Source organism: Globicephala melas, chromosome 2 (genome assembly GCF_963455315.2).
Source record: "Globicephala melas chromosome 2, mGloMel1.2, whole genome shotgun sequence".
NCBI classification, from domain to species: domain Eukaryota; kingdom Metazoa; phylum Chordata; class Mammalia; order Artiodactyla; family Delphinidae; genus Globicephala; species Globicephala melas.
Window position 1 is genome coordinate 147,052,989 of NC_083315.2, and position 15,172 is coordinate 147,068,160.

Here is a 15,172-nt window from a genome sequence, read left to right on the forward strand (position 1 = left end):
AAAATATGGTTAATACTCCAGATTAAACAATGTTTTCGTGGCTGGTTCAAACCACTTCTTAGGAAGTTTATCATTCTTTAGTCTCTAAGGACTCAATGGCAAAGAAATCAAATTACATCAGTTCCTCCGTTATATGTATTGTCTAGTTTCATAGTACAGATTTTGCCCCTTCTTAAAATTTCCTCCAAAGGGAACTCAGTAGTGTACTGCTTGCACTGGGTGGAGTTTGTATTGATGTTAAAGTAGGGGAAATGTTTATCATATCCAAAGCTAAAAGTGATTTTTCTCACGCTTTAGAAATCTGTTTGCTTCTGACCAGACTCACAAAGTAAAAAGCTAAGTGTACATGATTAAAGAGGCTACTAAAAGGTAAAAAAAAATTGGAATGTCTGAAGCTGGGAAGTAATTAGCAGCAAAACATCACATGACACACATAAGCTGGCTTTGCTCATCACCAGCTTCCTGCTGGGATACCTCTGGCGAACTTGATAAAGAACTTGAAACCACTGGAAAATCAGAAATGGGGTTTTTAAAAAAAGGATGTTTCTATGCCAAGTTTTCCCCGAATTACCTTTAACAAACGCACATGATTTGTGTACTTTCTTGAGATTTTACCATATTACAAAATAATTATGCTTATGAGAATATTTCATAATGGATATTTTTTATCCTATAGTATTGTGTTGGTTTTTATAGCTAAGTATAATTTTATTCATGTTTTTGCTAAATGTTTATGTTAGCAGAAAGTAAATAACAAAAACCACTATAAAATGTACGGCCCTCCCCACCCTACCACCAAGGATTCCCTTGGTAGCGTATCTAAAATGCACATTTCTTATTTTAATTACTTCAGTGACAATTAGTAAAAAAAAATTCTAGCTCTTATTTATGAGCCCCTGCAAGAAGTTTTATGAATTAAGTATTATTATTAGCCCACACCACAAGCCCAACTAATTATTTCTTTTTTTTTGAAACATCTTTATTGGAGTATAATTGCTTTACAATGGTGTGTTAGTTTCTGCTTTAGAACAAAGTGAATCAGCTATACATATATATATGTCCCCATATCTCTTCCCTCTTGCTATTTCTTGTTTTAATTAGTAGATTTTAAATGGCCTGGTTTGACTTCAAAAGTAAGAATTCACTGCAACTTCAGTGTTAATACAGCAATAAAATATAAATGAGCTAACAACCACGACAAAAATCATTGTTTGCTTCTTCTGTCCATTTTGGTATACACTCTCAAGGCATGCCAAAATGTAATTTGAAACATTAATTTTTGGTGAATATTAATGTTAGAAACATGGTTCCCAGTGTTTGTGCTACATACACTATTTTTTTTTTAATGCAGTGGTAATTATTTGACTTGATATTTAATACTAAACCTGCCATAGGTGGTATTGAGGGTTTTCGCCATTGCTTTTGAGGTTACCTGGGGATTATTTGCTATACGGTATAACATCAGTTTTACCTGGGGTGAAACTTTACAAGAAGATACTGATACAGTGTTTTCCTTTAGATCCCAAGCAATTGTTGTCTGTATCAGTGATGCAAGAGACATTGGTGTTCACTGTCTGATTCACATGCCTTACTCATGGGCCAGGTTTGATCCTAAAGTTCACACTTACCAAGGGAACAATCGTTACATCTACTCCTTAACTTAGCCCAGTAAAAATCAATAGGGACAGGGTGACAGTGAAGCAGGAGTGTGTGGAGTCTGCTGCAAACTCATTAATGTTAAACTTGGAAAAGCTCCAAAGTGTGAGGTAATAACAACAGGTCCGGACACAGTGATCGTCCATAAATGTAATCCGCCCCTTTGTTGCCCTCCCTGTGCTTCAGCGGGCTCAGTGCCTTGCTTGTACGTGGTGTATGCTGCCTGCTCCCTGGTGTAAGGATGTTGAGACCATCCAAATCAGTTGAGAGGCACAGTTTCACAGGCTGGTTAATAAAACCTGCTCTACTTGAGTGAAGGCGGAAGAGGCACCTGCACCAGTTTAGCATGGGAATGAGAGAGAGTTAAAAAGCAACACTGATGAAAAGACATAGGGTCTGTTCTACCATCCTTGAGATGTGTTTTGGGGCCACATACTCTGAGGAATGTTGACGAGGCAGGGCACGTGCAGAGGGAAGGATGGACCGGGCAGATGCGGAGTTGGAGGTCGTGGTGTAAGAATCGTAACCGTGGATGTGCAGCCCACAGGTGGGCATTGTGGAGGCAAGGAGGCCGCGATGGCTTTCTCCTAGCACTCTTAGCCGAGGGATTAAACTTGTCTCTGAGGACAACTGAGCTCAATAAGTGAAAGTTATAGAGAAGGAGTTTCTAGCCCATTATGAGGAAGGTATTTCGAAGCTGTCAGCCTGCCCTGGAGAGCAATGGACTGTCTCACGAGGTAGAAGTTCTTGGTCAGTGAACGCGTTTCATGTATCAGCCAAATGATTACTTAAAAACTCCTTCAAGTCTGAACCATGACTCTTAAAGTATTAAGTGCTCCTCCAAGCAAAGGGACAATGAATCTCTTCAGAAAGAGGCACAGTGTCAAATTAGAACAGGTTTTGTCTGAGCTCCTCAAGGATGGGACCTTAATAGCCCTGATGCCCTGGCACGTAGTAAACTAGGAGTGTGTGTGAGAACTGAAATTAAAAATTCATCGGATGAAAATGTTTTTCAAGGCAAAGTTGAAAGGCAGCCTTACTTTATCATTTCTTTAAAAACAGACAGCCAAAAAAGCATTTGACTTTAAATTCAGAAGTTTAAAAAGTTGTCTTTGGTTTCCACTGCTACCAAAAAGTAAAAGCAAGATTCCGATCCACTTCTTACTTTGATCTCTGTGGCTTTTTTTTTTTTTTGCGTTACGCGGTGCCTCTCACTGTTGTGGCCTCTCCCGTTGTAGAGCACAGGCTCCAGACGCGCAGGCTCAGCGGCCCTGGCTCACGGGCCCAGCCGCTCCGCAGCATGTGGGATCTTCCCGGACCAGGGCACGAACCCGTGTCCCCTGCATCGGCAGGCGGACTCTCAACCACTGTGGCTTTTTGAAAAGTCTTAATTTAGTTAGTGCATATAACTAAATAACTAAATAGGATATTTAATAAATAGATTTAATAAATCTATTAAATTATTAAATTTAATTAATCTATTTAATAAATAGATATTTAACTAAATAGGATAACTAAATAGAATAGGATCATAGGACCAGTTTGAGGATATTCATTCTCCTAACCTAAACAAGGACCCCACCTAGGGAGGAAGTGGCAGAGATCATAATTAGTGAATCCTTTGTTTTCAATGAGCCCTTTCACTGAAGTTTTCATAAATCAAGGTTTTTGTTTGTTTTTAATAATGGAGGTAACTTTGTTTAGTGAGGCGTAGGAGTCAAGTTTGTAAATGACAGTCATTTGTGCAAAAAGTAATGAGGGAGATGTTGTAGTAGGAGTTTTACTAAAATATTTTATAGTTTCCCTGCTTTCCAAATGCTTTTATGTAGATGTTTCTCCCTGGATCCATATAAGAGTTGCCGCGATTCTGGGTGTAGAAGCTGAACTTGGCTCCCAGCCTTCCTCCTCCTAATCTCCTGCTCTTTCCAATGCACCGCTTGGTGGTTCTGCCCACACATTTATCAATTTGTAGCAAAGAAGACACCTGTCACATGCATCAGTTAATTCAGGCCCTTTTGTGTTTTATTGTGTAGATTACTCATACATTCATTAGTAACCACACTCAGATTTGTAAATTTCCACATGAATCTTTGAATTTTATACTCTGGCCCTTTTTCCTGGGCCCAGTCAGTATTTGCTTTGCTGATGTTACTAATCAAGGCATATGCTTCAATTAAGCCTATGTTATATTATTAGTCTACACAGGGAAAATTAAAATGGGCTCATTAAATAGCTAAACATTCTTTCCAGGAATAGACATTTGCCTTTATATATGCCAGTTTACCTGTTTCCAAATTGCCTTCCTAAAGGCGATTTAAAATGTATACATTTTGGGGCTTCCCTGGTGGCGCAGTGGTTGAGAGTCCGCCTGCCGAGGCAGGGGACACGGGTTCGTGCCCTGGTCCGGGAAGATCCCACATGCTGCGGAGCGGCTGGGCCCGTGAGCCAGGGCCGCTGAGCCTGCACGTCCGGAGCCTATGCTCCTCAGTGGGAGAGGCCATAGCAGTGAGAGGCCCGCGTAGCACCAGAAAAACAAAACAAAACAAACAAACAAAAAAATTTATACATTTTGGAAGTGGTCCCTATGTAATGTAAATGATAGCGATCTTTGTTTTTCAGACCTTAGAGTAAGTGCTCAGAAAATACTTGTTCCAAGAATGAGTGCCTTAGTGATTTAGCAGATAACCGAGTTAAGAGAAACCCCTGGAATGTGCCAATTGGACGACACAAACGGAACACTAGGATGGTGACATTTTTCTTTTGGGTGCGAATGACAGTCTGAGCTTAACTACTCAAGGGCCAGAAGATTTTTGGTTTCTTACTGCATATCTCTTAGGTTGGCTCGGTCCTAATGGCCCCTGCCCTTGTTCACAGTTTACATACTTAGCATACATACCTTTCTGAACAGAGGGGTGTATACTGACCATAACATCCACAGTTCCAGCATCCATGTACACATGCACGAGGATGAGGACGCAAGTACAGAAATGTAAGCAAAACTAGTAGTACCTGTCGTTAGAGTTTAGTTCATTACTCCCAGGACTACCTTCCCTTATGGGTAAGGTCCCTGATGTTATCTTTGCCTTTGGGGAAATCACCACAGGTTTGGAATAAGCCGCAGATCCCCAGCCTCCATCGACAGGCAGAACACCCAGTCAGACATTGGTGGCAGCGGGAAATCCACACCCAGCTGGCAAAGAAGTGAGGATAGCATTGCTGACCAGATGGGTAAGTAACCAGTTCCTACAAAAAGCAAGTTGCTTTTATACTAAGGTGACATTGGTTACCTTTGGATGATGTCATCAAGGCATTCTGTTCTATAATACAGCCCTGGGTCATAAATGGGAATGAGCATTAAGTCTCAGTTAGCTTATGTATAAGTGAAAGCAGCAATTAAGACCCGAGAGAAAAGTCAAGGAATTCTGAGTAACCCCGACTTTAAAGACAGAAAGGACATAGGAATTATTTTCAGCACCAAGGTTAAAATGCCAGAGTACCAGGCCACATGTGTCCTAAGTATCTCCCTCCCCCCTTGTTTGTTTGTTTATTTGTTTGTTTTTGCCCAGTATAAGTGGGAGATTAGTTGGTATTCTTAATGTTGAGTTAAAGAAAAATTTTTTAACTATGTGCAGAGAAGGAAAGAAATAGAATTGTTCTTTAGTCACTTCTGTAGCTTGGTGAGAATGTCTTTGCTCCCTTTATATGCTTTTTCCCCTGGCTCTGCTATTAAGCTGTCAGCTAAGGAAATGTCTTAGGATAAAACAGCTGGAAGGGAAAGATTTGCATGAGTGAGCCTTCCTTTGGGTTTCTGGCACATCGCCCTTCCCTCTCTCTCTAAGCAGTTCTACAAGATACCAAAACACTAGTTGATACAATAAAATTTTGCCATGAGAAAGATTAAGTTTCAACACAGTAGCACCAGGGATTAAGTATCAACACAATTGATACATCAGGGACTTGAATCTGGACTGTTAGGGTTTTTTCCCTTTATCTTATCTCTAGTAGCTTTCCCATCAGAGTACCATAAAAAGAAGTAAATTTCAGGGCTGAAAAAAGATCTGCGTGTAAGGCAAAGACTGCATCATTTTATCTCCTCCGCAAATGCATCGTTTTGTTCTGTTTTAACGACTGTGCCCATGTTCCATGCCTGGGAAGGGCATCCTCAGTGCAGAGGTTGGAGCCAGGTTGGGACTCCCAGCTGCTCAATGGGGGATCAACAGAAAAAACAACCCAAGAACATGGAAGGGAGTGGAGATGCATTCAGCTAAGACAGGAATTGAGGAAGAGAAACGAAATTCTTAGGTTCTGAAGATAGGCTTTGTTCCATCACTTCAGTGAGATGGGCCTCGTTACTGAAGCCGTCTGTCATTCCCTACTCTCATCCCAACTCCCACCCCGCCACCGAAAACCTGAGCATATTCTGATCCACTGTTCTGCTCTTGACAGAATGTTTCAAATCCCGTGTGTTTTGATACTGTTGAGAGGGTAGCACCATGTGAACAGGATCCCTTCTTCCATATGACTTCGGCAGCTTTTTCGGGCTCCTAGTTGCAGCCTTTGAACAAAGCTGCCCTCGAGCCCTTGTGCACTGTTCAGGGTCCCTCGTCCCACTCATGTGAAGTCATGCGGGGAATGAAGCAGTATCTTGGGACTTGAAAGGGTCATTACAAGGTTTGTCCTAGACCCGTCTTCATTCTTTCACATAAGCCCTTCTCTAGTCTTTTTTTCCTTGCATCCACTTTATAGTTTAGTGGCATCCACGTTGCACAGATGAATCTGAAATGAATATCGGTGAACCTTTTTAACACATTCATTCATCCTTTTGGTGAGGTATACCTTTTTTTAAAAAATAAGATACCCCTAGAGCCTGCCAGAGAAGCCTTTTTTTTTTTTTTAACGAAGGCCTTTCTCCATCCAGAATCTAAGCCTTCAAAGAAAATGTTCAAATAAATTTTTATAACTTTTGATATTCCAGCATTCCAGAAGGATAACCCAGCCCTTTCTGCCTGGCATTTCAGAAGGAATCTGGGGCTTTGCTGGTATAAGCCATGCTAGGAAGGAATGAAGACAAGTAATTGTTATGTTCTCATTCCTCAATACACTGTATTGAGTGTATAAAGGGCTGACCTTCCTACACTCAATTTGTAAGAACACAATTTTCTAATGACCTTCAGGTCACTGGTTGAAAATGTCAAGCAGATTCTTACTTGTTAGCCAGACCCCACCTGTCTCTGTCCATCAGTGTGTGATAAACTGATGCCCAGGGGAGATGTGGAGATGTGGAGCTTAGCTTGCTTAATTGGCAAGTTTGTTTTTCTGCCTCTCCGCTTTTGGATACGGTTGAGAGTCAAAGAGTACACCGCCCAGTCCTGTACGTGTTAGGAATGGTGTTGCAGAAATGCAGAATTGTTGCCGTGAGCTCTTAGGTGTGTTACCTTTCACCTTTTGAACCCCATCCTGAATGCCAGTGGAGTCCAAAAGGAAGCAATTGTTTTAAGTAAACTAGTTGCTGTGTGTCTTTTCTGTTGTGCTTAGCTTACAGTTATAGAGGACCTCAGGATTTCAATTCTTTTGTCCTCGAGCAGCATGAATATACAGGTAAAATATTTCCAAAGTGTCATGGTAAGTAACACGTGATTGCATCCATGCCTGTCTAGGTAATGTAGACCAAGCGAGGTTAGCCACACTTTGCAATGAATGAATTTCATAAATTTAATCCATATATTTGAGACTTTCCCCCCAAACCGAAAGCTGATTCCTAACTTTGCCGCATTGTTCATGGCCTCTGGTTTGGTGGTACTTGGCTATGCTAATGTGTATGATGTGACACACTGTCACCAGCTGCAAGCTTTATCCATCAGCCACTTAGTTTTTGACATGCTGTCTATTGTGTAAACTTTCAACAAGCTTCTTGCTGAAATTCCGAGTTTGCTGGCCAGTGAACTGAGAGGTGCAATGGCAAGCCGTCTTCGTTTGTCAACCTGTGCCAGTATCTGTTTAGTGCCTGCACCAGAATGTCCTGTTCTGTATTCCAGAGCCAACGTGCCACCTCCCAGCAGTATCAAAGGTACTGCCAGCTTTCCGAGAGAGCCCTGGTGGGAGATTAATGCGTCAGGATCCGGTGGTTCATTTGTCTCCAAACAAACAAGGGCACGTAAGTTCACTGTAAAATAATAAAAATGATAGATCCCTAGCCATGTACCTTTCTTGCAAGGTGAAAATGGTACCGGTCTGCTCTCTCTTTCTTCCCCAATGTCAGAGAGGAAGTCGTCCTAGTAGAAGGTGGACGTTGGCTGCCACAGCCCTGGAATTTCTACTGCCAATGGCCTTAAGCTTGCTTTGAGATAAATTGAAATTCCTCATTGGTATGCACCTGAAGATTTGGATAGAAGGCCATGTGATCCAATCACAAACAGTCCTAATGTCTGGAATAGAATGTGCTAGATATAGATTTTATTTGCTTACACAGTTGCCAGCATGAGGTATGTATGGCTGGAGCACCAGTCAAGGAGACAGACAGCTTCCTGACAAGCCCCCCTACTGCTTCTCTTATCTTCCAGGGCTACATACATTTTTGTCCCATTACCATAGTTATAAACAGTTCCTTATCACTTACAGGTGGAATTGGGAAGAAGAGGCTATCGTTTCCTCCCTCTTTAAATTCAGTTGACTTCCTTGGTCTGTCTCTTCACTGGAATGTGTACTTATATTTATGTCATTCTGTAGGATGAGGAGATACTGTATTTCATATTCACTAATTTATAAGATACTCAGAACTTTAATGAGAGGGCTCAGTTTTGCTTCAGTGAAATGAATATTGAAGCTTAAAGAGAGCACAACACGTTCATGAGCGTGCTAGGCTGTGGGAGAGAGAGTTACTGATGAAATGTGACGCTGTCACAGTTCCACTTGTAAGTGCTAGATTACCCTAGGCCACCTGTCAATTTCCCCTCCTTAACAATTTTTATATGGAATACATGGTCAAATAATACTTTGGAAAGATTGGGTTAGATAAAATACATTGTTAAAGTTAATTTCACCTGTTTCTTCTTTTTAAAATTTGGCCAGAACACTTCAAATTCCAGATGTGGTTCGAGTTTTATCTCCATATACATCTGTCCTGTACGTTACACACTCAGCATATCCGAATGCAGACCAGTCACGATGAAAATGCCCAGTAGCCACGCGTGGCCGGGACTAGCAAATTCTACAGCCCAGGTCCAGCGCTAAAGAGGAAATAGGAAAAATAAATGATGGCCTTATAATGCAGAAGTTGTTATTGAGAAAAACTAGAGTAGCACCAGTAAAATAACTGGGATTGATCCTTTTTCAAGGGGAGGAGGTCTTTCACTTTGAAGTGAGACAAGATGGTCCTCCTGTGGCCCTCTCCCCACAGCTGGTAAAGACACACACACAAGTCTTTTCTCTCCTTTTCTCTCCATCTCCACCAAGTTTCTGAACTTCTGACCGCCCTCTCACTTAAATATTATTTTACTCAGGTATCTTTTGAAATTGTATTTCTTTGCTTAGCCATAAAATGTTCTTTCTAAGCAACTGAGCCACTGTGCAACAGGGGTTCTGCCCACATTTTTTAAATTGAGAGATGACTCATATACCACATATTCACATATCATAACGTTCCCGCATTTAAAGTGTACCGTTTAGTGGCGTTTAGTACGGTCACAGAGTTTCGCAACCAGCACCACGATCTGACTCCAGAACATTTTCATCACCCCAGGAAGAAACCTGTATCCTTAGGGAGTCACCCCACCTCTCCCATCCCCTCCAAGCCCTCGAAAACTGCGAATCTACTTTCTATCTCTATAGATGTGCCTATTTGACATTTCATCACATATGAATGGAATCATACAACATGTGGCCTTTTGTGTCTGACTTTTTTCACATAGCCTGTTTTCAAGGTTCATCCATGTTGTAGCATGTATTAGTACTTCATGTCTTTTTATGGCTGAATAATTGTGTGGATGTACCACATTTTTTTAATCCATTGATCAGCTGATGGACATGTGGATTGTTTCTACTTTTTGGCTATTATGAATAATGCTGCTATAAAATTCATGTAGAAGTTTTTGTGTAAACATGGGTTTTCATTTCTCTTGAGTAGGATTGCAACGGTTTTTCCACAGCAACTGCCGCATTTTACATTCATACCAACAATGCCCACCATCTTTATTGTCTGCTTTTCTTATTAGAGCCATCCTAGTGCGTGTGAAGTGTTATTTCATTGTGGTTTTGATTTGCATTTCCCTAATGACTAATGGTATTGAGCATCCTTTCATGTGCTTGTTGGCCATTTGTATATCTTCTTTGGAGAAATGACTATTCAAATCCCTTGCCCATTTTTTTATTGGGTTATGTGAAACACAGAGGTTTTTAATTTTGATGAAGTCCAGTTTATCTTTTTTTCTTATCATTTTTGTGCTTTTGGTGTCATATCTAAGAAACCATTGCATAATCCAAGGTCATGAAGATGTATACCTATGTTTTCCTCTAAGAGTTTTATAGTTTTAGCCCTTACACTTAGGTCTTTGACTTTTTGAGTTTTCTTTTCTATGTGGTAAGGACCCGGCTTCATTCTGTTTTGCATGTGGGTATCTAGTTCCCCTAACACTGTTTGTTAAAAAGATTACTTTACCCCATTGAATTCTCTTGGCACCTCTGTGTAAGTTTACCTCTAAGCACTCCTTAGAAAGCTGTCTCCTAAATAGATACTATATGGGGAAAGAAAGGATGTCTTTAAGAGAAAGTCTTATATTCTGCCTTCTATTTACTATGATCAATAGGGTCTTTCTAATTATAAGCCCTTTGGAAGTATCACTTTCTATTTTAAGATTAAGATATTAAAGACTTTAATGACAGTTTAGGTGGTTTTTTTTTCCTGGCTAAAATTCTCTCAATACTTTAGCATAAGCCAAATAATGAAAAATGGATTCTAAAAACTAAGTTTCCAGCACTGTCCGCCATGGAATCTTCTGAGTAGGTTTTTCCAGATACCTCCTGCCTTATTTTTGTGTTCACGGGAGTTTTTGTGTCTTGAGAACCCCCTATTTAGACACATTTCACAGGGTCATTCCCCCGTTATTTTCTCCCTGCTGTTCAAGAAGCCAAGCCTGTAGTTAAGGAAAGCCTGCTTCCCTTGCAGTCTGAGAGCCACTACTCAAGCCACTCCAGCAGCAATACCCTCTCCAGCAACGCATCAAGCGCCCCCAGCGACGAGAAGTGGTATGACGGGGACCGCACCGAGTCCGAGCTGAACAGCTACAACTACTTGCAAGGCACCTCCGCAGACAGCGGCATTGACACCACTTCCTACGGCCCTAGCCACGGCAGCACGGCCTCCCTGGGGGCGGCCACGTCGTCACCACGCTCGGGGCCGGGCAAGGAGAAAGTGGCCCCCCTGTGGCACAGTTCCAGTGAAGTCATCTCCATGGCAGATCGGACTTTAGATTCAGAGAGCCACGGCATGGACCGGAAAACTGAGTCCTCCCTGAGCTTGGACATCCATGCCAAGAGCCAGGCCGGCTCAAACCCTCTGACCAGGGAGAACAGCACGTTCAGTATCAATGACGCTGCTTCCCATACCAGGTAACTGCCCCTCCCTGCTGCCCCTCCCGCTCCTGGCCTCCCTGCGGCCAGTTTCCGGCCTCATCCCACTTCCCTTTGCTCAAGAGTGTATAAAGAAAGGTTTTTTTTTTATTTTGGTTTGTTTTTTTTGCACAGTGACAGTTATTTTTATATATTTAATGCCTTTTATTTACCACCCAAATCCTTTATTCCTGCCATCCTAGTGTATTATTTTAAACTGTGGGAAAGGTTTGCAGATTTGTTCTTCATAGCTGTATTTGATTTTATACAAACGTTCCTAGCTGCATACCAGCATGAGAGAAGAATTTTGTCATGTGGCTTCCAGCTAGTGATAGAGAATATAGAATGGGACAGTCTTTGGAAGACATTAAAAGAAAATCTTGACCATATTTTTAAAAGGAAGGCGTCTTTTCCAAGACTATCATGGCATCATTTATGATGCTGAACGCATCTTTCACACTGCCTCTCTATCAGAGAACATCGCTTACCCAGTGTTCGCAGTTTGTTTTCAGTAATTGGCTCCTGGCAGTCACGTGTTGGGGGGACGTGTCCAACAGGAAAGTGTAGATAAAATTAGACACAGCCCGTCTACCTTTCAGAAGAGAAAAGTACACATTCCCCCGTATCCTTGGAGATCGCGGTGATAGGCAAAGTAAATACTATTTTTCATTTCCTCTTTTGGATTTGAGCCTACAATCCAAAGTATAAGATCCTTTCTTTTAGGGAGGAAACATTCCATCACTCTCTTTTGGGGCCTGTTGATCTCTGTGGTGGTTTCTCCTTTTACCTTTTATTGTTGTCAGTTGTTGATCAACTTGTATGATAGCATCCAACCTTGCTGTCTTCTAGGCTTCTTTTACTATCATGCCCTCAAGAAAAGTAGCAGAGAAGTTGAGTTTCGTTTTACTTTCCAAACGGGAATCCAGGCACATAATCTGTCAGTAAACCCCAGATAATCTTAATGAGAGAGGACATCCTTGACTTAATTTGGATTTAACTTGATAAGTTAAATATTCACTTCTCCCATTGTCTGTATTGTTACTGATAAGATTCGCAAGCTTCCCATTGTGTTTCCGGAGTTTTATCTCTGTTTACCACCACCACATTGCAGTAATACACTACCAAACATAAAATAGTTAGCTAGTGGGAAGCAGCCGCATAGCACAGGGAGATCAGCTCAGTGCTTTGTGACCACCTAGAGGGGTGGGATAGGGAGGGTGGGAGGGAGGGAGACGCAAGAGGGAAGAGATATGAAAACATATGTATATGTATAACTGATTCACTTTGTTATAAAACAGAAACTAACACACCATTGTAAAGCAATTATACTCCAATAAAGATGTTAAAAAAAAAAAAAGTGATGGCCACAGGTCTGGAAACCGCATGGCCTCCAAGCTGAAAGGCAACTGGGAAAGTCATCTCAGGATTCTTGGATACCATGCATCCAGTTACCTTTCCATAATTCAGAAAATAGATTGTTTGGTTCAAGTGGAATAAGGAAGTGTTTGGAAGACAGAAAGCCAGGCGTCAAATACCGTAATAATATAATATAGACGTAGAATCACTTGACGCAGAGTTGTGCCACTGGCTTGCTGTTTCTGGCACACCCACCATCTCATTAAGTATGGCCTGTGCATTGACCCAGAACAGTAGTTCCTCTGTGGTTTTCAGGTTTACCTTGACTCCTAGATTTGGTTTTCCGTTCTTCATTTTGAAAGGAGAATGTCTTTTTCGAAATGATACTCCATCTGGGGATGTATCTCTGGTTTCATTTGATGGCAGAAGAAAGTCAGTCATAGAAGTCTTGTCTCAAATGGCATCACCACGGAGTAAAGTTGAAAAGAGCCGGGCCTCTGAAACCAAAGCACAAAACGTGGGCTGTGCCATCCCACAAATCTACCAAATCCCAGGGGATGTACAAAGTACCCTCTGAAAAGTCGGCACCTGGGCTTGCATTATCTGAATGTGCTGACTGAGGCTGCCTGAAGGTCTTAAAGGATTATCCACATTTTCTGCTTCCAACTGACCATGCAGAAATCATTTAAATCATCATTTAGAAATAACTCTTCTGTTGAAAATCAAAGTTGCTAAGGAAGAATGTGGCCTTTCAGGGAGGATGGCCAGGCTTCCCACCCACTGATAGGTTTTGTCACATTCATTCGTGACTCTGGTAACGGGGATGCTTTGTGACTTCAATCTGTTGATCTTGGCAGAGTGAGCTGGATAATCAGAGCTTTAGCAGACTTCCTTTTCTGGAGGAAAGGGGGACTTAGCCACCAAATGCACATTGCTAGAGAAACTAAAATCACTGCAAATTAGAGCGTTTGTGTCCTCGGAAGACAGGAACAGCAGTTAATGTGGAGATCTCTTGACAGTGCATAAAAGAGCTTGTACCTGGGACTTGGTGACAAAGTCTAAATTACAGTGATTAAGTTCCACTGCGTATTTCTGCCTGGGCTGTGTTCCTCCTCCCTCTGTCCTCCAGTCTCCCTGTTGATGATTGTGCAGGTTTTTTTGTGGCCCCCCATGAGAATTGCTTAATGTAGGTTGGTAGTTATATAGGGTTGTTATATTCGGATGTCATTAAGAGGAACCATACACATTGAAAGCTTTCTACAATTAAAAAGTCTATTAATTGCTCTAAAGTGTTATTTCCTAGAATGTATTTTCTATGAAGCTTGGGAATTTAGGGAGAGATTTTTAAAAAAAATTTTTTTTTTTGGTAATGGCTGTTTCACTTTCAGGTGTTAAACCACTCAAAAAAATGATCTGTGGTGAACATAGGAGAGGTGAAGATAGTTCCAATTTTAGTATACTGTTACCAGCTGGGTTCATTTTCGTCTTAGAGTTCTGGCCTCGGACGTAGGCTGTGTGTCCGTTTGTGTGGTGACCAAAGACTTCCTTAGCTTACAGAACTCTAGTCCTGCTGACCAGGGGCCATTGCTAATGACAGAACTAGATTCAAGATCACCTATATAAAGCTAAAGGGAATTCCCTGGTGGTCCAGTGGTTAAGACTCCACACTTCCACTGCATGGGGCATGGGTTGCACCCCTGGTTGGGGAACTAAGGTCCCGCATGCCACGCAGTGCTGCCAAAACATAAAAAAATGAAAAGCAAACAGCCCACCTCAGGCTTGCACGTATACGTCTTGTCTGTAACATCCTGACCTGACCTGTTCAAATGTCCAGACTCATGCACCCACTCGTTGCCAGCCGTTCTGCTGCTGCGTCTTGCTTCCTGTAGGCCCCCTCAGAGCTCTGGTGCCAATTAGTACCCACTTACGCGATCACATACACATTTTTACTACCCTCCAGTACAAGAGAACTTCTCATCCAATGTGTTCATCCGAAGCACCTGTGCAGAGTGTGCACCGCTGTGAGCATAACAGAGAGGCGCTCAATACACCAGCAGTGTAGGTGTTCAGTACATTTTGATGAACAAATAGGAGTCATTTCTTCCTTTCTGTTCCTACTTTGTGCCTGATGACTCAAGGTCCCTACTAATAAACCAGTTTGAAAATAGCATAAATCCTTAACTCCTGACTGCTCTGGAAAACTACCACTACATTTCAAAGCTTACTGTATAGACCTGTCAATATTTGCACAGAGCTCTAGTGCTTTTATATACAAGTGTATGTGTAAGAGTGTACCTAAAGTCCTTGTGTGGCATGAGCTTTTAGTTGTCACTTCTATATAAGATTTCTTAATCTGCAGAATATAATGGGGAGAGACTTTATAACAGCTTATCTACAAATATCAATATCTGGGTATAAGTTGGTCAGTGTCTGACATTCACTAGAGGGCATGATTAAAGGCCAGGAAAAATGCCTGCCCACAGATGTTAGTACAGTTCAGTTTCATGAATGTGCTTTTTCTGGTTGACCTAATAGTTAACTATTCATGCCCGAAAAG

The 15,172-nt window shown here is 41.6% G+C and overlaps 1 protein-coding gene across 31 annotated transcripts in view; it reads left to right on the top strand.

Moving 5' to 3' along the window:
* Positions 1-15,172, top strand: part of SIPA1L1 (signal induced proliferation associated 1 like 1) — a 501,244-nt gene that overhangs the window by 443,060 nt on the left and 43,012 nt on the right. For 28 of the 31 annotated variants that reach the window (XM_030831557.2, XM_060294975.1, XM_060294973.1 and 25 more), the window contains 4 exons: positions 4,760-4,884; positions 7,192-7,254; positions 7,692-7,810; positions 10,817-11,259. In XM_030831557.2, coding sequence (XP_030687417.1) covers positions 4,760-4,884; positions 7,192-7,254; positions 7,692-7,810; positions 10,817-11,259 — 750 coding nt within the window. The remainder of the gene's footprint in view (positions 1-4,759; positions 4,885-7,191; positions 7,255-7,691; positions 7,811-10,816; positions 11,260-15,172) is intronic. The other 3 variants (XM_060294988.1, XM_060294989.1, XM_060294992.1) reach the window with 1 other exon arrangement.